The sequence below is a fragment of the Lagenorhynchus albirostris genome, chromosome 1 (genome assembly GCF_949774975.1).
Source record: "Lagenorhynchus albirostris chromosome 1, mLagAlb1.1, whole genome shotgun sequence".
Classification (NCBI taxonomy): Eukaryota; Metazoa; Chordata; class Mammalia; order Artiodactyla; family Delphinidae; genus Lagenorhynchus; species Lagenorhynchus albirostris.
Window position 1 is genome coordinate 173,394,245 of NC_083095.1, and position 24,735 is coordinate 173,418,979.

At 42.9% G+C, this 24,735-nt stretch overlaps 1 protein-coding gene across 1 annotated transcript in view; it reads right to left on the reverse strand.

Annotated features, from left to right (window-relative positions):
- LOC132526404 (coiled-coil domain-containing protein 3) overlaps positions 1–17,856 on the reverse strand; it is a 101,991-nt gene extending 84,135 nt beyond the window's left edge. The window contains exons 1-2 of the mRNA XM_060160656.1: positions 17,284–17,856; positions 12,875–13,049 (exon numbers count right to left, since the gene is read on the reverse strand). Of these exons, the coding sequence (XP_060016639.1) occupies positions 12,875–13,049; positions 17,284–17,657 (549 nt within the window). The 5' untranslated portion in view covers positions 17,658–17,856. The remainder of the gene's footprint in view (positions 1–12,874; positions 13,050–17,283) is intronic.
- Positions 17,857–24,735: the final 6,879 nt, after the last annotated feature.

The window sequence follows — 24,735 nt, forward strand, 5'->3', positions numbered from 1 at the left end:
GAAAACTGGACAGCTACATGTAAAAGAATGAAATTAGAACACTCCCTAACACCATACACAAAAGTAAACTCAAAATGGATTAAAGACCTAAATGTAAGGCCAGACACTCTAAAACTCTTAGAGGAAAACATAGGCAGAACACTCTATGACATAAATCACAGGAAGACCCTTTTTTTTTTTTTTTTGCATTATGCGGGCCTCTCACTATTGTGGCCTCTCCCGTTGCGGAGCACAGGCTCCAGACGCGCAGGCTCAGTGGCCATGGCTCATGGGCCCAGCCGCTCTGCAGCATGTGGGATCTTCCCGGACTGGGGCACGAACCCGTGTCCCCTGCAATGGCAGGCGGACTCTCAACCACTGCGCCACCAGGGAAGCCCGCAAGACCCTTTTTGACTCACCTCTTAGAGAAATGGAAATAAAAAGAAAAATAAACAAATGGGACCTAATGAAACTTAAAAGCTTTTGCACAGCAAAGTAAACCATAAGTAAGACGAAAAGACAACCCTCAGAATGGGAGAAAATATTTGGAAATGAAGCAACTGACAAAGGATTAATCTCCAAAATTTACAAGCAGCTCATGCAGCTCAATATCAAAAAAACAAACAAACAAACAATCCAAAAATGGGCAGAAGGCCTAAACAGACATTTCTCCAAAGAAGATATACAGATTGCCAACAAACACATGAAAGGATGCTCAACATCACTAATCATTAGAGAAATGCAAACCAAAACTACAATGAGGTATCACCTCACACGGGTCAGAATGGCCATCATCAAAAAATCTACAAACAGTAAATGCTGGAGAGAGTGTGGAGAAAAGGGAACCTTCTTGCACTGTTGGTGGGAATGTAGACTGATACAGCCACTATGGAGAACAGTATGGAGGTTCCTCAAAAAACTAAAAATGGAACTACCATACAACCCAGCAATCCCACTACTGGGCATATACCCTGAGAAAACTGTAATTCAAAAAGAGTCATGTACTACAACGTTCACTGCAGCTCTATTACAGTAGCCAAGACATGGAAGCAACCTAAGTGTCCATCAACAGATGAATGGATAAAGAAGATGTGGCACATATATACAATGAAGTATTACTCAGCCATGAAAGGAAATGAAATTGAGTTATTTGTAGTGAGGTGGATGGACCTAGAGACTGTCATACAGAGTGAAGCAAGTCAGAAAGAGAAAAACAAATAACCTATGCTAACACATATATATGGAATCTAAAAAAAAAAAAAAAGGGTTCTGAAGAACCTAGGGGCAAGACAGGAATAAAGACACAGACATAGAGAATGGACCTGAGGATACAGGGCAAGGAAGGGTAAACTGGGATGCAGTGAGAGCGTGGCATTCACATATATACACTACCAAATGTAAAACATATAGCTAGTGGGAAGCAGCCGCATAGCACCGGGAGATCAGCTCGGTGCTTTGTGTCCACCTAGAGGGGTGGGATAGGGAGGGTAGGAGGGAGACGCAAGAGGGAGGAGATATGGGAATGTATGTATATGTGTAGCTGATTCACTTTGTTATACAGCAGAAACTAACACACCATTGTAAAGCAATTATACTCCAATAAAGATGTTAAAAAAAAGACAAAGGAATCAAAACCTATCCATACAAAATAAAACACAGCACAAAACACTGAAGACAGCAAGAGAGAAAAACATGGGAAAAGGAACTATAAGACAAACAAAAAACAGTGAACAAAATGCCAATAGTAAATCCTTATCAATAATCACTTTAAATGTAAATGGACTAAACTCCCCAATAAGAAGACATGGGATAGCCAAATACATACAAAAATTAAGATATAATTGTATTGGGACTTCCTTGGTGGCGCAGTGGTTGAGAATCCGCCTGCCAATGCAGGGGATACGGGTTCAAGCCCTGTTCCAGGAAGATCCCAATGCTGCAGACAACTAAGCCCGTGTGCCACAACTACTGAGCCTGTGCTCTAGCTCTCGCAAGTCACAACTACAGAGCCCTCACACCACAACTACTGAAGCCCGTGCACCTAAATCCCATGCTCCGCAACAAGAGAAGCCATCGCAATGAGAAGCCCACGCACCTCAACGAAGAGTAACCCCCGCTCGCCGCAACGAGAGAAAGCCTGCATGCAGCAATGAAGACCCAACACAGCCAAAAATAAAAAAATAAATTTATTTTTAAGAAAAGAAACAATTGTATTGTATCTAGAAGAAATTCACTTTAGATTCAAAGGCACATTGACTGAAGGTGAAGGAATGGAAAAGGATATTCCATGTTAAAGATAACCAAAAGAAAGTAGGAGTGACTATCCTAATATCAGACAAAGTAGGTTTTAAAAACTGTCTCTAGAGATAAAGGTCAGTACATAATCATAAAGTGGTCAGTTCAATAGGAAGATAATAATTGTAAATATATATGCACTCAATGTGAGAACACCTAAGTATATAAAATATTGACAAATCCAAAGGAGAAAGTGATAGAATACAATAATAGTAGAAGACTTCAGTATCCCACTTTCATAATGGAGGTAACATTTAGATGCAGAATCAATTAAGAGTGGACTTGAACAACAGTATAGACCAAAAGGACCTAACAGACATATAGAAAACTTTTCACCCAACAGCAGGAGAGTACACATTCTTTTCAAGCGCACACAGATATGCTCCAGGATATATCACATGTTACACCACATGTTAAGTAACAAACAAGTGTTAACAAATTTAAAAAGATTAAAAGTATACCAAGAGTCTTTTCTGAACACAATGGAATAATCAATAATAGAAGGAAAAGAGGGAAATTCACAAATACACCGAAATTAAACAACACACACTTGAATAACCAATGGATCAAAAGGGAATTTTTTTAAATCTTGAAACAAATGAAAATGAAAACACAACATACCAAAACTTATGGGATGCAGTAAAAGCAGTACTAAAAGTTTATAGTGATAAATGCCTATATTATAAAAGAAGATCTCTAATAAAGAACCTAAATTTACACCTCAAGGAACTACAGAAGAACTAAACCCAAAGTTATCAGAGGAAGAAAATAATAAAGAACAGAGAAGAAATAAATCAAATAGAGACTAGAAAATAACAGAAAAGAACTAAAAGTTGATTTTTTGAAAGAAATAAATAAAATCAATAAACCCTTACCTAAACTAAGAAGGAAAGAGAGGAGACTGAAATAAATACAGAAATGAAAGCAACATTACAGTAGATACCTCAGAAGTAAGAATGATCATTAGGGACTATTTATGAACAATTATGTGAACAAATTGGAAAACCTAAAAGAAATAGATAAATTCTGAGAAACATACAACCTGTCAATACTGAAACAAGAAGAAACAGAAAAATTAAACACACCAGTAACAAATAAGGAGATTCAAACAGTAATAAAAAGACTCCCAAAAGCAAAGAGCCTAGGACCAAATGGATTCAAAGCTGAATTCTACCAACATTCAAAGAAGAATTAACACCAATCCTTCTTAAACTCATCCAAAAAATAGGAGAGGGAATACTTCCAAACTCATTTTATGACAGCAGCCTCACCTTATATCATAGCTAGACAAAGACACTGCAAGAATAGAAAACTACTGACCAATATCTCTGATGCACGTAGATGCAAAAATCTTCAATAAAATACTAGCACACTGAAATCAACAATGTATCAAAAAGTTTATACACCACAACCAAATGATATTTATCCCTGGGATGGAAGGTTGGTTTAACATATGCAAATCAAGGTAATACAGCACATTAACAAAATGAACAATTTGAAACACATGATCATCTCAGTAAGCAGAAAAAGCACTTGACAAAGTTCAACACCCATTCATGACAAAAACTCTCAATAAAATAAGTATAAAAGAAATTTATACAACGCAATACAGGCCATTTATGAAAAGCCCATGGCTAACATCATAATCAATGGGGAAAATGTAAAGCTTTTCCTACTCTTGCCAATTCTATTAAACATAATGCTGGAAGTACTAGCAAGAAAAGACATAAAAGGCATCTAAATTGAAACAAAGGAAGTAAAATTATCTCTGTTTGCAGATGTCATGATTCTATATGTAGAAAACCCTGAAGACTCCACACACACAAGAATTAGAATATATGAATCCAGTAAAGTTGCAGGATACAAAATCAACATATGCCAAAAAAAAGCAGTTGTATTTCTTTACACCAACAACAATCTGAAAAGGAAATGAGGAAAACAATCCTATATATGATAGCACCAAAAAGAACAAAATACCTAGGAATAAATTTAACCAAGGAAGTGAAAGATCTATGCACTGAAAACTTTATAAGATTGATGACAGAAAGACAAAAAAAATCAATAGAGAGGTATCCCATATTCATGGATTGGAAGAATTAATATTGCTAAAATGCCCATATTACCCAAAGTGATGTAGAGATTCAAAGCCATCATTATCAAAATTTCAATGGCATTTTTCACAGAAATGGAAAAAACAATTCTAAAATTTGTGTAGAACTACAAAAGATCTTGAATAGTCAAAGCCATCTTGAAAAAAGAACAAGCTGGAGGCATCATGGTTGCTGATTTCAAATCATATTACAAAGCTACAGTAATTAAAACAGTATGATACAGGCATAAAAACAGACCAGTGGAATAGAATTGAGAGCCCAGAAAGAAATCCACACATGTACAGTCAACTAGTCTTCAGGAAAGATGCCAAGGACACACAAGGGGGAAGAATAGTTTCTTTAATACATTGTGGGGCTTCCCTGGTGGCGCAGTGGTTAAGAATCTGCCTGCCAATGCAGGAGACATGGGTTCAAGCCCTGGTTCAGGAAGATTGCATGTGCTGCGGAGCAACTAAGCCCGTGCACCATAACTACTGAGCCTGCGCTCTAGAGCCTGCGAACCACAACTACTGAGCCCATGCACCACAACTACTAAAGCCCACGTGCCTAGAGCCTGTGCTCCGCAACAAGAGAAGCCACCATAATGAAAAGCCCGCGCACCACAACAAAGAGTAGCACCGCTCGCCTCAACTAGAGAGGGCCCGCGTGCCACAACGAAGACCCAGTGTAGCCAAAAATAAACAAATAAGTTTATTTTAAAAAGATACAGTGTGTTGGGAAAACTGGATTCACATGCAGATGAATGAAATTGGACCCTTATCTCACACCATATACAAAAATTAACTCAAAATAAAGACTTAAAGGTAAGACCTGAAACTAGAAAAAAAATCTTGACATTGGTGTGGGCCATAATTTTCTAGATAGGACCCCAAAAGCACAGGCAACAAAAGCAAAAATTGATAAATTGGATTGTATCAAAATAAAAAGCTTCTGTACAACAAAGGAATCAATAAAATGAAAGGGCAACCTATGGATTGGGAGAAAATAATTTGCAAACCATCTACCTGGTGCAAAATATACAAGGAACTCATACAAGTAAATAGCAAACAACCTGATTTAAAAATGGATGAAGGAATTGAACAGACATACAAATGGCCAACTAATCATCAGGGAAATGCAAACCAAAGGCATAACGGGATATCACCTCATGCCTGTCACGATGGCTAGTGTCCAAAAAATGAAAGATAACATGTGTGAGCAAGGATATAGAGAAAAGGGAACACTTGTACACTGTTGGTGGGAAGGTAAATTGATGCAGTCATTATGGGCAACAGTCCAAATGGAGGGTCCTCAAAAAATGAAAAATAGAACTACCATCCAGCAAACTCTCTTCTGAGTATATACACAAAGAAAATGAAATCAGTACCCTTAAGAAATCAGTACCATGTTCATTGAATCATTAATCACAATAGCCAAGACATGGAAACAACCTGTGTCCATCAGCAAGTGCATGAAGATACATGTGGTATATACACATAAAATGGAATATTATTCAGCCATGAGAAAGAAGGAAATCCTGCCACTTGTGACAATACAGATGGACCTTGAGAGCATCATGTTTAGTGAGATAAGTCAGAAAAAGATAAATACTGTTTGGTCTCACTTATATGTAGAATTTTTTTTAAACCCACAATGAGATAGCACCACATACCTATTAGAATATCCTTTTTTTTTTTTTTAACTGACAATACCTAGTACTGATGAGAATGCAGAACAACTGGAAATCTCATACAGGGCTAATGCAAATGCAAAATGGTACACTCACCCCGGAAAACAGTTTCACATTTTCTGATAAATTTAAACATACACTTACCTTATGGTCCAGCAAACCCATCCAAGGTATTTATCCAAGAGAAACAAAAATTTATTTTCACACAGAAACCATACATCTCTATTTAGAACAGCTCCAGTAGCCTAAAACTGGAAACAACCTAAGTATCTCTAACTGCTGAATGGATGAATAAAACCGTGGTACAGCCCTATAGCAGAATATTCCTAAGCAATAAAAAAGGAGTGAACTACAGATACATAAAACATAGACAAATCTCAAGTGCTAAATAAAAGAAGCCAAGCTTAAAAAAAAAAAAAAAGCAACATACATGATTCTATTCACATGACTTTCTGGAAAATGCAAAACTAGTTGGAGAAGCAACCAGAGGTTCCCAGGAGTTGAGGTTGGGGAAGGGTCTGACTATATGGCAGCAGCTCAGGGGAGGGTTTTGGCAATGATGGAACTTTTCTATATTGTGGTTGCAGTTGTGATTATACAACCATGTGTATCTGTCAAAACATAACGGTACATGAAAAAGAGTAACTTCTGCTACATGTGGATTTTAAATAGTAATTTAGAAAATAGAAATAGAGAGGGAGAAAGAGGAGGCCTCTGCTTACTAAGGCCTCAGAGCTCCCTGAATGAGAGATAATACATTCAACGAATGTGTAAGACACCATAAAAACATACCAAATATACAATAGTGAATAAAACAGATATCCCTGCCCTCGAGTAGTTTAGTCTACTTGGGAAGACAGCATCTGATGACTAGGCAAACAGGGACCAAGAGGCTTTGAACAGGATGGCTGCCATCTTTATTTATTTATTTTGGATGGCTGCCATCCTTAAATACAACGGCCGCCCCCCACCCCCACCCAGCTGTTCTGCCGCCTTCGCCTGCAGCCTCATCTGTATTCAACCCTCCACAGCCAAACGTCCTGAAGGCGTTGCCCACTCCCACTATCTCCATATCCTCTTGTCCCACTCTCTCCTCACACCCCACAACCTAGATTCTTCTCCCTCACTCTATGGAACTGTCCTCACCTCTGCCACCAAAGTCGAGTGGTTACTTGACTTCATCTTACTTGACTTCTCAACAGCTTTTGGTTCTGTCGATCACTTATCCTTCCGGAGACATTCTGTGCTGTTGACTCTCCTAGTTTTCCTCGTACCGGTCTGACCGCTCCTTCTCCACCAGTGTTAGCATTCAACACCACTCAGTCCTGCCCTAGGGCTTCTGCTCTTACTCTAAGCCCTCTCCCATGGAAGTCTCATCCATGTCCAGTTTCAGCTGACACCTAGTTATTGATCAGACACAAAGGTGTATCTTCTACTCAGAGCTCTTCTCAAAGCTCCAAAGTTACAGACACAACCACCCATTCAAGATCTCACATGGATGGCTCAAGGGCACCTCAACTCAACATGTCCAACCCTAGACTCATGAATTCCCTACCACACCTGTCCTATCCCCATTTATCAGTGTTAGTCCTGGCATGTAGGCAGCCAGGAACACAGGAGTTATCTTTGACCCTCCCACCTCTTGTACCACCCAAATCCAAACCGTCATGAACATCTACTGATTTTATTTCCTAAATCTCTCTCAAGTTTGCCTACATCGCTCCACCCCCATTGCCTCCACCCTGGTCCAACACCTATCTGGTAGCTTTCTAACAACCACTACCTGTTCTTACTATATCACCTGGATCCCCTCCTATCCAGTTCCCTACTCCTGCCACTTTGGGTGGTTTTTTTTGGTGTGTGTGTGTGTGTGTGTGTGAATTTGTTCCCATCACCCCTTGCTTTCAAAACATCAAGGGTTTCCCATTACTGTAGAACAAAGCCCAATCCTCACCAGGATCTATCAATCCCTGCATGGTCTGACCCCACCTACTGCTCTGGCCTCATTCTTCTCACTCACTCCCTTTCCTCCAGCCACAGGAGCTTTCTTTGGTTTCCTCAAAGGCACCATGGACCCTGCTACCACAGAGCCTTTGCACAGATTCTTCTCCCTCTCTGGATTGCTCTCACTTCCCAGTTACCCCAACATTAACTAAGATGCCTCCTCATCCATCAGATTTTAGTCTCATTATCAATTCAGCGGAAAAGGTTTTCTTTACCCCTAAGTCTAGATCAGACACCCTGATAATTTCCTTTCTTTTCCTTGGAGCATTGATTTCCATTTTAAATTATAAAGTCATTAACGTGGTCTTTTGATTGTGTCCACCATCAACACTAAGACTATAAACTTCATGAGATCAGGAGCTTTCTATTTTGCTCAATACTGAAACTCTAGTATCTAACACAGCAGCTGCCTCACGGTAGGCACTCAATAAATATTTGCTAAAGTTTGGACTTGGGACTTCCCTGGTGATCCAATGGTAAAGAATCTGCCTTACAATGGAGGGGATGCAGGTTCAATCCCTGGTCAGGGAACTAAGATCCCACATGCCACGGAGCAACTAAGCCCGAATGCCATAACTACTGAGCTCGTGCGCCTCAACTAGAGCCCACGTGCTGCAAACTAGAGAGCCCACGCACTCTGGAACCTTTGCGCCACAACTACAGAGCCCACACGCCCTGGAGCCTGCACACCACAATGAAGAGCCCGCGCGCCACAACAAAAGATCCCGCATGCCTCAATGAAGATCCCACATGCCGCAACTAAGACCTGATGCAGCCAAAAATATATAAAATAAAATAAATAAGTAAATAATAGATCTTAAAAAAAAAGATTGGACTCAACAGTCCCACAAAATGAGGTATGTATAATGTTACACATGTCCGCGCTCTATGTAATATCAATGAATTGGAAACAGCGTAACTACCTATCGACAGGGGACTTGATTAAATATATACAGTGAGGCATTCATACAATGGAACACTATGCCGCAATTTAAAGCAACTTACATGCATTGATGTGGAAAGATTTTACAGATCTACTTATGAATAAAGCAGGGCACAGCAAAGTGTGCATAGTGCAGTGCCACTGGTGTCAAAGACAACAATAAATCATGTTTGAATTGTTTGTTGGATGAGAATACTCATCGAACGTTTACAAGAAACTGTTAACAGTGGTTACTTGTTTGGAGGGTAGGGGGGAACTGGGTGGACGGGTGTCAGAGGTGGGAGAATAAAACTCTACCGACTACCATTTTGTACTTTTAGATTTGGGAATCCACATGAACATGGATTATAATTCAGTAAACAGTTTTTTTTAAGTGCTCCCTGGCTGGAACCCAATAAGTTCTATTGAATGAATTACAGCACACATGACAGCTTCCCCATCACTGTTCCCATCTCCAACACATATCCCTGTCACCACTGCTGCCACCACTCTGCCACTGCCCTGGGAAGAAGCAGGAAGCTTTTTTAAAGCTACATATCCTTTAAATTTTAAAGCCCTACTTTCGAATTACCAATTTACAGTCATCACTCTTTATACTTGACAAAGTGCTTTCAAACATGTGCTCTAATTAGGTCCTTATAACAACCTGAGACAGTGTATATAGTTTTTAGCCCCATTTTATAGATGAGAAAACTGAGGTTGTGAGAAATTAAGGGTCCTGCCTAAGGTCACGCCTCTGGAAATGGCTGAGCCAATCTCAATCTCCTGATGAAAAGTCGACGTTCCTTCTGATGCAGCTTGGAGGATGACAACTCCCCCACCATCCTTCCTGACTCCAAAATGGGAAAAAAGAAAGATGGCAGCAGGTCTTTCACAGATTTTACTTCATTCCCATGACATTCTAGAACAGTGTGGGGCCGTCTGGGTGTTGGTCCTAGGGGACAGGACTTGCTGAGAGGGGAAAACAGACAACTTCTGTTTTGATTGTTACACTCCCCCAGCAGGGAAGAGAAGAAGAAAAATCTTCTTGGCTGGTGTGGAGAGAACCCTGTCAGAAAATGGGATGGATGCTCTCACTTGCCAAAGACATCCCCCGCGGTCCCATTAACACCATGATACTGCACCAGAGAGACACTAAACAGGAGCAAGATTGTGTTTCTACCGTCTGAGGCATGGGTGGAACGTCTGAGGATGGAACTAGAGAATGGGAGGATTTGGCTGCTGAGGATGAGTTGCGGGTTACCCTGGGTGCGCATCACAAAAAGTTTCCCTACATAAGATTTTCCTCTGGTTCCATTTCTTAACCTCCAGATGGACCCTAGAGTCCCAGATTCATGTGAAGCTCCGAGTGAGTGAGAACTAGGAGAGAAAAGAATGAGATGTGCCCTTCACAACCAGAGCCTAGATCCACCGTTCAAGCTGACTGGGGGCGTAGAGAAGAGCAGCAGCAACAGTGGAAAGGACAAGAACTCAGTGTTCCTCGGGGATTTATCATCATCTAAGATACGGCACGTAATTCAAGAAAGCCACGTTGACGTGTGACGTCCAAGGCCATTCATAAAGGTCTCAGAACAAATGAAGGATTCATGTGTTCCGATTAGCAAGAGTCTAACTGGAGTAAAAAGGTGACCTGCACAGCTCCTCTGATCCCTCCTAAGACCGAGAACCCACCACCTTAGGAAAAACATAGCTTCTAATGTAATAGGCTGTGTTTATCCTGCATAGGAGAGAAAATAGCACGCTCACCTTCAGACAGAAAAGGCAGAGAATTTTTAGCCTTTTTTGGAAGAAAGGAGCAAGTAATTGTCAATAACTCTTCATCTAACTCTCAGATCTTCAATTCACAGCTACTTTAGTCACTCCAGAGGCCATAAAAATTTCTCAAGGAGTGTCGTAAAATGTAAATGCTAACATTTACCAGAAAGCCAACTTAGTTTTAGTTTAAACCTAAATTCTCAAATGAACTAGCTAATTTAATTTAGCTCTAATGTGGTACATTTCAAAATGGACCACGGATAAAAATGGAGGGAGCCAAGGTGTTGAAAAGTACAAGGTCCATAAACGCCTTCAGCTACACAGCAGCTCAGCAATCTGGAACAATTAATTTTCCTCCCCAGAAGCTTCTGACTCTTAGAGCAAATGCACACGCCCACCCTTTGTTGTCTAAGAGACCAGGGTGATGAAAGGGAAAAGGAATTCTCCCCAAGATCAACATCTGACCACCAGAAATAGGACTGCCTTCACACTGAAACAATTCTCCGTGGTCCTATTGTTCTACTTTTTTCTAATGATGGAAAAATCTAATTCCAGGGAAATGCTAATAGCTTCATTATGTGACCACAGAGCTAATCAGTTATATAGCTAAAGAGTTTGGGGGCTAAGCTATAAGGTATTTTTGGAACAACATCTGATCTCTTGAAATAAATCTATTGTTACCAAGGATTTAGTAGTTTAAGCAAAACTCTCACAGGATGGAGACCCAAAGGACCAAGACTCAAAGGATTTCATTTGGAACATGCTAAGGACTGACCCAGGCTGGGGATTCTCAGGCTGATACTTGGTAGGTCCAGTTCAATGCAGGGTGGGTGCCGGCACGGATGAAGAGCAGAAAAACAAACTAACAAACAGGTGCTTGGAACCATGCTGGGAGCAAAATATAAGACAAGCACTCAGAAAATTCTGGCAAACCATGGAGGAAGGGTCAGAGGAGTCTAGATCTCTGTCAGTAGAGTAGGCCTAAGGAAGGAACCCTTGGTCATGTTAAGGAAGGAAGAATCAACATTTTTCCTTAGTTGGATACACCTGCCCTTCATGAGAACAGTTTCTGGGCAAAGAACATGAAGAAAGCCTCCAGGTGCCAGGGAGCCCTGGGCAGAAGGTAAGGAGGTTTGGGCAAACAAGGCCGCTCCCCTGGGCCAATCCACCAGACAAGAGAAAGTCACATCCCCCAAGGCCACCCCAGATAGGACAAAAGAAGGAAGCCACCTAACATGTGCAAATTTACCCATGAAAAAAGTCCTTGTTTCAGGGGACACCCACATCCCCACATCAGAACTCTCTCCAGTGGTCTGTCACATGGTCCTGTCACATGTCACATCACATCTCAGATGGGAGACTGGGAGCCATGGGCCACCACCTCCCCTGACCTGGTCCCACAATCACCACAGGTCTATTGTGGCAATGCCATTGCTCTGGGAAAGTGACAATCCTCAAAATGTCCCCACAACGCTGGCAACTGCCTCAGATTGAAAGATCCCTTTTATACTTTCATGCCCAAAACTACCCGACCCTTACATTCCACAATTACCTTGATCACACTGTACCTCTACGTCTTAGCAACTATAGATAGGAATCATAGAAGTGTTAGCTATGATAATTATTTAATTCCATTTCCTTAAGGGCTTTTTCTTTCCTCTTAGAAAATTCCTTAGAGCCCTATGCTGTCAATAATAATGATAATAATAGCGGTAGTAGTCATAATAGCTCACGTGTATTGAGCACTTACCGTGCTAAGTACTATGCTAAGGGCTTTACACATTTCCATTTCCTGCCTAGTTAAATCATGTCCCATCAGCCCTCCAGGGTAGCTGCTACTATTGTTTCCATTTTACAGAAGCGGAAACTGAGGCACAGTGTGCCAACCTTCATCCCATCTTGTTCCCTCACTTTGTGAGTAACCCCACGCCAAACAGTAAAGCCTCAGAAATCCGAAGTTTATAAGCAGTGTTTGTTAACTGCTGGCAGGGAAGGGAGGAAAATACTCTTTGGTTTGGGTTTTTGGAAGAGGACTCTTGACTCCCTTGGTCACAAAATGCACACAAGATGTAGCTCTTCTATTATTTTGCTGTAGCTCAGGGTACAGCCAATTCTTACCCTAGTGTCTTCTTGGACCTCCCAGTCACTGGAGAAAGTTGCCAGCTGCTGCCCTTGGGAACAGTTTGAAAACTGGAAAAGGCTGGAAAACATCCTTCTGTTCTCTTGAGTGTCTGGAAAGATGGCATCTTGGAAATTGACTCCATGAGGCAAGAGGTTATAATTTTCATCCATCCTAATGGAAAAAAGGAAAAAAGCAGAGCTGTAGACTGGGTCCATATGGGGTGTACCATCCTGAATCAAGAGTCAACAGAAGACTGTGACAGTGCTGCCAATTTTATGACAATGTCTTTTTCTTAATTAAAGTATTGTTGATTTACAATGTTGTGCTAATTTCTGCTGTATAACAAAGTGACTCAGTTATACACGTATATGTACTTTTAAAAATATTCTTTTCCATTATGGTTTATCCCAGGAGACTGGATATAGTTCCCTGTGCTATACAGTAGGACCATGTTGTTTATCCATTCTAAGTGTAATAGTTTGCATCTACTAATCCCAAACACTCAGTCCATCCCTCTCCCTTCCCCCCGTCCTCCTGGGCAACAAGAAGTCTATTCTCTTTATCTGTGACTCTGTTTCTGGTTTGTGGACAGATTCACTTGTCCCATATTTTAGATTCCACATGTAAGTGATATCATATGGTATTTGCCTTTCTCTTTCTGACTTACTTCAATTAGTATGATAATCTCTAGTTACACTCATGTTGCTGCAAATAGCATTATTTCGTTCTTTTTTATGGCTGAGTAGTATTCCATTGTATATACACCACATCTTCTTTACTCATTCATCTGTCGATGGACATTTAGGTTGTTTCTACATCTTGGCTATTGTGAATAGCGCTGCTATGAACATAGGGGTGCATGTATCTTTTTGAATTATAGTCTTGTCCATGTATATGCCCAGGAGTGGGATTGCTGGATCATACAGTAGTTCTAATTTTAGTTTTCTGAGGAACCTTCATACTGTTTTTCATAGTGGCTGTACCAACTTACATTCCCACCAACAGTGTAGGAGGGTTCCCTTCTCTCCACACATTCTCCAGCATTTGTTATTTGTAGACATTTTAATGATGGCCATTCTGACTGGCATGAGGCGGTACCTCATTGTAGTTTTGATTTGCTTTTCTCTAATAATTAGTGACGCTCAGCATCTTTTCATGTGCCTACTGGCCATCTGCATGTCTTTGGAGAAATGTCTGTTAAGGTCTTCTGCCCATTTTTTTGATTGGGTTGGTCTTTGTTGAGTCGTATGAGCTGTTCTTAGATTTTGGAGATTAAGCCCTTGTCTGTCACATCATTTACAAATATTTTTTCCCATTCCATAGGTTGTCTTTTCTTTTTTTTTTTTAATGGTTTCTTTTGCTGTGCAAAAGCTTGATTTTGATTAGGTCCCGTTTGTTTATATTTGTTTTTATTTCTATTGCCTTGGGAAACTGACCTAAGAAAACATTGGCACGGTTTATGTCAGAGAATGTTTTGCCTATGCTCTCTTCTAATATTATGGTGTCATGTCTTATGTTTATGAGAGAAAGTCTCATAAAGGCACAAAGTCTCTAAGCCATTTTGAGTTTATTTTTGTGCATGGTGTGAGTGTGCATTCTAACTTCACTGATTTAGATACAGTTGCCAATTATACGACAATGTCTTCCATGGCTCTCATTAGAGAAGTGACTTTGTTTCTCTGCCTCACATCACACGAGTCTATTCTTAAGGTTTTCAAAAAACGTAAGTTGGGGGAGTGGGGGAATGTGCGCGTGTGTCTGTTTGTCTATTTGTGTCTCCCCAGTGGCCTTCCTTCTCAGAGTGTTTCTTGGCGAAAGGAAAGCCAGTTGTAATGAGCCGGGATTCAAGTCCTACCATTGCTACTTATCTCCTGTCTGACACAAAGTGAATTTCTTAAATTCTCTAAGCTTCAATTTACAATCTATAAAAAGAGGGTGGCAACAGCGCCTTATTATCTAATGGTGGTGTGAGGATTGCATTTTAAACAGTAAGTAAAGCATCTGGCACGGAGTGAGGACGGTATGAAAGTTAACGTTTTTACAGAGCCTCACGTAAAGTACCTGTTGGCAAGATAAAGTCAAGAAAAGGAAAAGGAGAGACGGGAGTTACCCTCCAGCCCAAAGGGGGCATTTAGAGGTCACCAGGGAGTCTCCACTGCCACTTTCTCCTGTGACACTGACCAGAATCTCTTCTCTTCTCAGTGGGTCCCAGAATAACAGAAGAGGAATGATTTGTATGCGGTTGTTAACACACATCAGGGCAACACAGCCCTGAGAAATAGAAATCTGTCAGACTACCATTTGACTCTGTATTTCCACCCTAACGTTTTATAAACATGTCAGAGCAAAAGATGAAAGACTTGGCTGACCACCGCAGAGCCAGCAGACAAAACCGTATTTCATTATAAAATCGGAAAAGAAAATAATGTCTTCTCAAGTACTCCAGCTCTTTTTTGTTTCTTTTTTTTTTGCGGTACGCGGGCCTCTCACTGTTGTGGCCTCTCCCGCTGCGGAGCACAGGCTCCGGACGCGCAGGCTCAGCGGCCATGGCTCACGGGCCCAGCCGCTCTGCGGCATGTGGGATCTTCCCGGACGGGGGCACGAACCCGTGTCCCCTGCATCGGCAGGCGGACTCTCAACCACTGTGCCACCAGGGAAGCCCCAGCTCTTTTTTCTTGGGAAAATAAAGTTTTATTGTTGAATAGTTTTATAGCTGGGTTCCCAGTGTTTTCCCTAAATAAAGGCATGAAAAAATCTATGTGAAGTTTCTCTGTATCAAGAAGATACTGTCTCACTCCTTGCTGACTTCATTTAGAAACTGTACTTCTCAAGCAATTAAAAAAAAACTCAGCTTAATCTAGCTAAACCACTCAAGCCAACACAAAGCACGCCATGTATTCTAAACTTAGCTATTCTGGCTTCAATATGGAAAACATGTGTTGACATGAGCTTACTGACAGCCCTCTGTGGAACTTACTGTTTTCTTTCTCGGTGACATGAAATCTCGAGAGCTAAAAGTGAGTCTGCCGGCCAAGGTCATGGTCATTCCATATACCCTTACTGCTACTCCAGGGGCTGGGAAGACTGGATCTCCTGGATCCCCTGAAGATCAAGATAGCGAGTGAATCCACGGCCCAACACAGCCGTGGATTCACTCGCCATCTTGATAGATACAGAACCTCAAAATGGAATCTAACGTATCAGTCTTCTCCTTCAACTGGAGACAACCAATGCATTTAGGGTTCCACCTGCTGTTTTTTATTTCAAACTTCAGTTGAACCCATCGTCTGAATTCTTATCCACACGCATTTCATCGTGACCACAAGACCAACTTTCATGGAACTGCACGGGGTTCCAGGAATCTCCTATCAGACAGGGCGTCCTACCTAATTCACCTCTGTAACTTCAAAGCCCTGTGACACCCCGCCCCGAGCCCTTACCGCCCCCCAAGTCCCTCCTCCATAAACCTTTGCTATTTCGAAGACCCTGGCATTGAGGTCTGCTGGCAGCTGATACGAGCTAACACGAGGGAAACAAGAGGACAACAGCTGGGTTGCATTCCACGCCATTCCCATCTTGGCATTTAAGCAGGTGCGCACAATAACTATTCGTTCCCCATCTAACCTGAACCAGGTGTTTTGCATGAGTTACTGTGTTTTAGTCTCAACCAGCCTTGTTTCTCACATTATGAAGGTGAGGCTATTGAGGTTCTGGACAAGGTCAGTAACTTGCTCAAAATCATAGGGAGAGCAGAGCCAGAATTCCAGCAACAGTCTGATTTCAAAGGGGTTTTGTTTTGACCACCGCCCAGCCCAAACTACTCCCACCGAATCCAGTTTAAAATATAGGGTCTCACCTATATTAGAGTTCCACCTAAATTAGGGTTCCACCTGTTCTTTATTTCAAACTTGAGTCGAAGCCATCACCTGAATTCTTATCCACAAGCATTTCATCTGGACCACAAACCAACTTTCATGGAACTCAATCAGAGAGGGCTCCTGCCTGATTTACCTTTATATCCTCAAAGCACTGTGACCAGGGTCTCCGCGCCCACACCCCGGAGCCCCCCCACCCCCAGCCGCATAAACCTTTGCTCCTGGAATAGGCTGACTACTTGTTGCTGGAAACCACTTAGAGCTTTTGCCTGAAACACTCTTCTGTCCTTTAAGCGCAGGAATCATCCCTCTTTTGCCAAGTCTTAGCCAGAGGTACCCAGGATGTTGTAGACACGGCGGGAGGAGCAGGAAAGAGTCGAGTACGGGAAGGAGCCCAAGGCATCATCTAACATCGCACGCACGGCCAGGATCCCGTGGGAGGTACTGATCCGGCTCCGAATAAAGGTGACCTCGGTTGGTCACACGCAAATGGCCGAGGGGGTGGTGTGGGCGGGAGGTGGCGGGCTCACCTGAGGAAGAAGAAATAGGAGTAATCCTGGACCACGGTGTGGGAGTGACAGGAGAAGTAGCCCAGGCCGGTGAGGTTGAGCCTGGAGCCCGCAGGCACCTCGAGCATGCTGCCCCACGCCTGGTCGCACAGCATCTCGATCTCGGCCGAGTAGAAGAGCCCCGCCTCGCCGGCCTCGTACTGCCAGGGCAGGTAGTTGTACAGGCCGTGCACCTCTTGGTGCAGCGCCAGCACCTTGGCATACACGATGATCTCGGCCAGCTCGGCGCGGCAGCCCTCACTCAGGGGTCTCCACTCCGAGGGCAGCTGGCAGCTGCGGGAGGTCCCCAGCCGGCCGGCCAGGCAGAGCGCGGCGAGCAGCAGCGGGCGCAGCATGCCGGCAGCGGGGCGAGCGGCGGGACCGGCCTGGTGGGCGCTGCGCCCGAGGTGCACTAGCCGGTGCGCATGGCGGGGAGGCCTGGGGCGGAGCTGGGGCGCCGGTGGCGTCGGGGAGCCCGGAGCGGCCGGCCCACGGCGTCGCCCCGCCGGCCGGGAAGCGCAGCCTTGGGCGCTCGGCGCGCCGCTCCCTCCGCCGCCAGAATCAGCCGGCTGGCCCTAGCCCGTGACGCTTTAGAAAGGGCGCGGGGAGGGCCGACCGCCGCCTCCTCCTGCCCCCAGCGGCTGGGGCGTGGACGGCAGCGGGAGGGGCGGAGGCGGGACGCGGGCCAAGGGCGCGCGAAGCTCGGGAGACGCGGGGCGCTGGACCCGTAGCCCCTGGCCAGGCGCGGTGTTTGGGGAGCGCCGGGCTCCGCGGAAAAGCCAGTGCTGGGAGGCGCGGCCCATCCCTCTTGCAGCGCCCCGGGGACCGACTGGTCGAAGCTTTCCAGGCGCAAAGCCTGTACCAGACGTGGCGTCCTTAGAATGATCGCTGTCAATTGCCATGATTAGGCGGTATACGTTTTTGCACTTTCTGTAGTCCATTTAGAGTCAAATACACAGAAATCTAACTTTACCATCGCAGAGGTCAACTAGGAAATTCAATGTGATATAACAAACTTTTCTGGATTCATTCGTTCTCTCTCTCCCCACCCCCCTTATTATTTTATTATTATTATTATTTTTTTTTTTGCGGTACGCGGGCCTCTCACTGTTGTGGCCTCTCCCGTTGCGGAGCACAGGCTCCGGACGCGCAGGCTCAGCGGCCATGGCTCACGGGCCCAGCCGCTCCGCGGCATGTGGGATCTTCCCGGACGGGGGCACGAACCCACGTCCCCTGCATCGGCAGGCGGACTCTCAACCACTGCGCCACCAGGGAAGCCCCCCCTTATTTTTTAATAATGCTCTTAGGAAAGCCTTAAAGATTTGAAAAGCCAAAGCCAGACTGCTCTGATTTTCCTACAGTTACATGATTTCATGTTTTACATAATTCCTACATTAGATTCTGAATACCCTTCACCTGAGAAATAAATTCAGCAGTAAACTGCAAACAGCTTTTCACAAGTCAATGAGTGGCTGTGAGGAGACCCAAACTCCACAGTTAAATCTTTATTCCTAAACTCAGCAGTTCCTTTTATCTCCAAATTGCCTTAATTGTTCCTAATGTAGTAAGAAAAAAGAGGATATTATTTATAAATATGTAATATTTTATATAGGCAATACATATATCATGCATATAATTTACATATATGCATACATCATACATATTATATATATTTATAATAAATTTATAAGCAAAACTGCCTTAAAATGGAAGGCTCTTTGTTCTGCGAGCATATTAACCAGGGTATCTGCACGTGTAAATCTTAGAATCCAGCTGAATTCTTCTCTGTACTGAAGGGAAGAGTTCTTAGGGAATTCTGGAAGGAAAGGTAAAGAGAAAAGAGTGTAGAGAAGCAGGAGAGAAAATTCCAAGGCTGGGCCTCACCTCCCATGATCCCCAAATCTTCTTACTGTGATCCCTGAATCTTCGGTTAAGACAACTAAATTCGTCAGTGCTTCTTGTGACGGAAGTTTTTGAATGGCAACTCTGGGGCACAGATCCAGCCAGCGTGGGACAAGGAAAGGGGAGGAAGAGTGTGTGAAAAGGGCAGCCTCAGGGAACCAGAAGACATCTTCGGGAGGGCTTTGGCATCCCAAGAAGTGAAATGACCAGGACTCCAGCCAGCGCTGCCCAGCTCCTGAGAGAATGGAAGGCTCCAGCCAACACTGGGTCACACTAATCCAGAATCTGATCAGTGACTCAATGGACCAAATTCTTATTCCTACAAAATCATCTGTGATGGGCCTAAAAGAAGAAAGAAATCAGAGTAAGAGCTCCTCACAGATAATAACTAACCCCTGCGTAGCTAGTAGTCAGCCTGAGGCCTCAATTAATTTTGTAGAAAAAGTAGTTATATTGAGGGAAGCAAGTGCACAGTAGTCCCGATGGTATATGACTCCTCACTGCGACCCCCCCTCCATGGTAGGTACCAGACTATCCCAATGGTATGGAGGATGGCATCACATGTTGTACTTCAGGACTGCTCATTTGTCTCTCACTGAAAATGTGAGTTAAAACATTTCATAGTCACTGTCTTAGTCTGATCAGGCTGCCATAGCAAAATACCATAGCCTGAGAGGCTTAAATGACAGACATTTACTTCTCACAGTTCTGGAGGCTGGAAGTCCAAGATCAAGGTGTCAGCAGGATTGGTTTCTGGTGTGGTTGCTCTTCCAGGCTAGTATACGGCCGCCTCCCCTCTGCGTCCTCACACGGCCTTCCTTCTGTGTACCTGCAGAGGGAGAGAGATCTCTGGTGCCTAGTCCGTCCTCCTCTTGTAAGGACACCAGTCCTATCAGATTAGATCACCACCCTTGTGAACTCATTTAACCTTAATTACTTCCCTAAAGGTCCTATCTCCAAATACAGTCTCATTGGTGGTTAAGGCTTTAAGATATGAATATAGGGCAGGGAGGAGGGGGCAGGAACAGGGAACACAATTCAATCCATAAGTTATTTAGCAGGTGTTCTGCAGGTTTGCTAGAGAAAAAGAGAGAGGATATAAAAGGGTTTATATTCCTGGCAAGCCGACCTAGAGCAAGCATTGCCAAATTATAATATGAACAACTGCTAACATTTATTCATCGCTTACTATGGGCCAAGCACCATTGTAAGGACTTTGCATATTGTAATGCTCCAGACAACACTTTGAAGTAGGTACTGCTTATATAGAATAACTAATAAGAACCTACTGAATAGCACAGGGAACTCTATTCACTACTCTGTAATGACCTATATGGGAATAGAAACTAAAGAAGAGTGGATATATGTGTACGTATAACTGACTCACTTTGCTGTACAGCAGAAACAAACACAACATTGTAAGTCAACTATACTCCAATTTTAAAAAATTAATTTAAGAAAAAGCAGGTACTGCTATCATCCTCATTTTAGAGATAAGGGACTAAAGAACAGAGAGGTTAATTGACTTACTAAGATCACAGAGCTAGAAAGTGACTGAGCCAGGATTCAAACCCCAGCATCAAATTCCAGAGTCAATGCACTTAACTACAGCATTAAAATATGGACAAAACAAGCAATGTTTTAAAGGCATGAGTGGGCCCTTTATCAAGAAGTAAGTAGAGTATATGAACAATAACCTTCGCAGAATCACCAGTGATGGTTAAATGAGGGTGTAATTGGACTAACGTTAATTTTGTTTTAACCAGCAGCCCTGCTCTATAAGTTATTAAGTTTATTTTAAGTTAGTGCTATAACTTATGCAGACAAGACAATAAGGAAGTTTTTCTTTTTAATTGTATCTTCAAGTGCTTCAGAGGCCTGGAAAACATTTGTCCATTTCTACAGACCTTAAAACCCTGACTTTTCTTTCCATTCAGATGAACAAATAAATAAAAATCAGTATGCACGGCTGATGTCTCTCTTGTTGTATAAACTTGACAGAATCAAAACTCTTCCAATACTGCCCAGAATGTATTTACCAGACACGAGGGCCTTTGAGAGGTTGTCCTTCTCCTGGATTCTTCACAGACACATCAGTCACGCTTTTCTTCTCTGTAAAGTTTGGCCAAGGGCCTCGCTGATTGGGGTTCTTCACCTGGAGCCCTGGGTGTGAGCGTCCCCTGGTGAGCAGCTCCTCTTTGGGGACTAAGAACTCCAAACAAGCAGAGCTCAAGGTAGTTGGGATGGGAAGCAAAAACTCTATGACTGAATCTATGGGTTCAGTGGCAAACAAGCCACTTCCACCCCTGGATTCCAAGACCCGTATATTCCGGCTATGGGGGAGATAGCACCATATATGTTTGTTTCAAACGTGTACAATATCCTTCACAGCATTTACAATATCCTTTAAGATAGCATCCCATCCTTTCAGGATGTTGGCTCCCATCTGACACAGGAACTGAGTCTTCATAAGCCATTACATTGTACCAGTAAGCTTTCAAAATTTGCTCAGTTGCTTCTAGGTGATGTAGTACACGGTTAGACCAGTTAATTCCATGGCCAAGAGCCCACTGCTGCATTCGCTTTGCTGTGAGAGAAGAGATGCTATGGAAGTCACTGATCAGAAGCAATGCTACGGAAAGTACCATGACGGTGAATAAGGTGTTCTTTGGTCCATAGATAGTGCTCCTGGCAGAAGTATCGTGGGGCAGGGAAGGCGCATCCACACCTAGAACGTATCTACTCCAGTGAGGACAAGTCTCTGCTCCCTCCAAGATGGAAGAGGTCCAGTGTAGTCAACCTGCCACCAGGGCATCAGTATTGATCTCTGGTGCTGACATAGTAAGCCCTCAGCATTGGTGTTAGCAGGGTCAGCCTTAGTAAGGTAAGTTCAGAAACACGAAGTGAGCAAATACTGTTGGAAAAATCGCACAGATAGACTTGCTCAACACAGGGTTGCCATAAACCTTCAATTTGCAAAAAGACATAATATCTGTAAAGCACAGTAAAGTGAAGCATAATGAAACGATATATGCCTGTATCCTAAATATATATAAATGTAGATATTTCCTAACATATATATTATATATTCTAATATATATATACATATATCTCGTATTGGTGATACATATAATATATATATTCATCTGTTTTTCTGGTGATGCCTAACATGTATCCAATCAAACCACTATCAACTGCCCAAGAGTTAGTATCCATCTGTACTGCTGGCCATCTCTCAGTCTGGACATTGTGTACAACTAAGTATGTTGCTCAGAGTTCTACCCATGGGAATGTTTTCCCTCACCCACGTTCTTCAACATCAACCCTGAGTGGCAGGCACTGAGTGATACCAGCATACAAGACAAAACAATCTGTAAACCAGGCTTATAGTTGATTCTATAGGTGGGTCCAAGTAGCACATTCAAATGTGATATATACAGTTGACTCCTGAACAACAGCGGTTTGAACTACATTGAGCTTGAGTTTGAGTCCTCTTATAAGGGGATTTTTTTCAATGAATATGTATTATGTTTTGTGGGACCTACCTCCCACCTTCTAATTTACAGACACATTACTAAGGCCTCTGAAGTATCTGCTACTTTATGAACATCAAATCTAATCATCAAGATGTCATCAGTGAGCTTGGAGTATGATGTATTGTGGAATGTCAAGATACTCAAGATCTGTCCAGAATAATATGACAGAAAGTAGAATTGGTATAGCCCGGAGGCAAGACTGTGAAAGTGCACTGTTAGCCCTGACGAGTAAAAGCAAACTGTTTCTGGTGGCCTTTACAACTTGGTATAGAGAAAAGGGCATACACCAGGTCAGTAGCTGCAAAGCAAGTGCTCAAGAACATGTCAATTTGCTCCCGGAAAGACACTACATCTGGGGCAGCAGGTGGGGTTTTAGTCACCACTTCATTAAGTTTATAGTAGGCATCACTCATTCTTCAAGATCAGTGTGACTTTTGCACAGGTCAAACTGGTGAGTTCAATGGAGATGTGATAAGTGTCATGTGTTGTGCAGCTTTCAGCCTATAGATAACTAATATTGTGGCTGGACCGGCCCTTGTGGTTCTTATAATTGTAAGATACCCTCAGCAATAACTAATAGGAAACTGAAAAAAAAAAAGAAAATTTTATTACTTTCAAGTCCTAGAAATTACATGGTACACATATGGTCATACAGCAAAGTCACAGGTAGAGAGAGAGAGCACAGGCCTGATGTTCTGTTATCTAACTATCTATCTATTTATATTTATCTATTTATTTAGCTAGCCGCGCCAGGTCTTGGTTGTGGCACACGGGGTCTTCGCTGCGGCATGCGGGATTTTTTTTTTTTTTAAGTTTTGGCATGTGAATCTTTAGTTGCAGCATGTACGATCTAGTTCCCTGACCAGGGATGGAACCTGGGCCCCCTGCATTGGGAGCGTGGAGTCTTACCCACTGGACCACCAGGAAGTCCCTGGAGTTCTGCTTTTATTGGGGTTGAGGGTGGGCTGCCTAGGATTTCGCAGGATCACTATTTATTGGTGAGTTTAAAATGTAAGAGCAGGACTAATAAGAACCTGCTGTATAAAAAAATAAGTACAATAAAATTCAAAAATTCAAAATAAATAAATAAAATGTAAGAGCAGGAACCTAAAGCACAAGAAGAGGAAAACCAGGAGCCTAGATGGGCAGTTATCGAAATCAACCAAGATCTCTGCAAAGGAGCTGCTGGGTTGGAGTAGGGACAGCCTGGCTTTTTATCTAATCTTGCGGCTGGCACTGTGTTTATTCAAGATAGCTGACTTTGAAGAGGATGCCTTGGCAATCAAAGCTTAAATCAGGCACTTGCACTACGAAAACTAAACAAACAAACAAACAAAAAACTGTCAGGGCCTACACTACATATCACCACTCAGATTTCTTTCAAGTCTTTGATGGTAACATTAATTTTTGCACTCCTCCCAGGCATGCAGTACTGTTTCTGATTTACTCTCTTGATGTGAATGGAAACCCTAGGGCCATCTACTTAGCCCTTCCTACCATAGTTGCCATCACCATGGGTCAGAGACCAAATGTGGGGATTCTGCCCCTTGTCAACTATGTCCATTCCAATGACACCTTGAGCAACTGGGGAAATAACCACTAGCTGAGTCCCTGGACTCCCTAAAGTTAACAAATGGACAAAGACTCCAGCAGCTACAATTCAGAGCCATCCTACCTGAATTGGGTTCAGAACGTTCTTTCACTTTTGCCTGTTATTTTAATATTGTACATATGGAATAGGCCCAGAAAGGCTGACCAGAGACCAACAAGTTAAAAATAAAGGACGTTCTTCCCATTATATCATCTTTCCCAGTTGTACGGTGTCTTTCTTGGAGGCTGTCAATGTGCTATGTAAATATTAACTCATTCTTCCTTCTGGTTCCCTTGGAAGGCAGGAAGCCAATGTTATTTCATAGATAAAGAAGCTGGGGTCCCAAGGGGTTAAAAGCCTTGCCTGGGATCACATAACTACAGGAGCTGGGGGTGCTGGGAATGG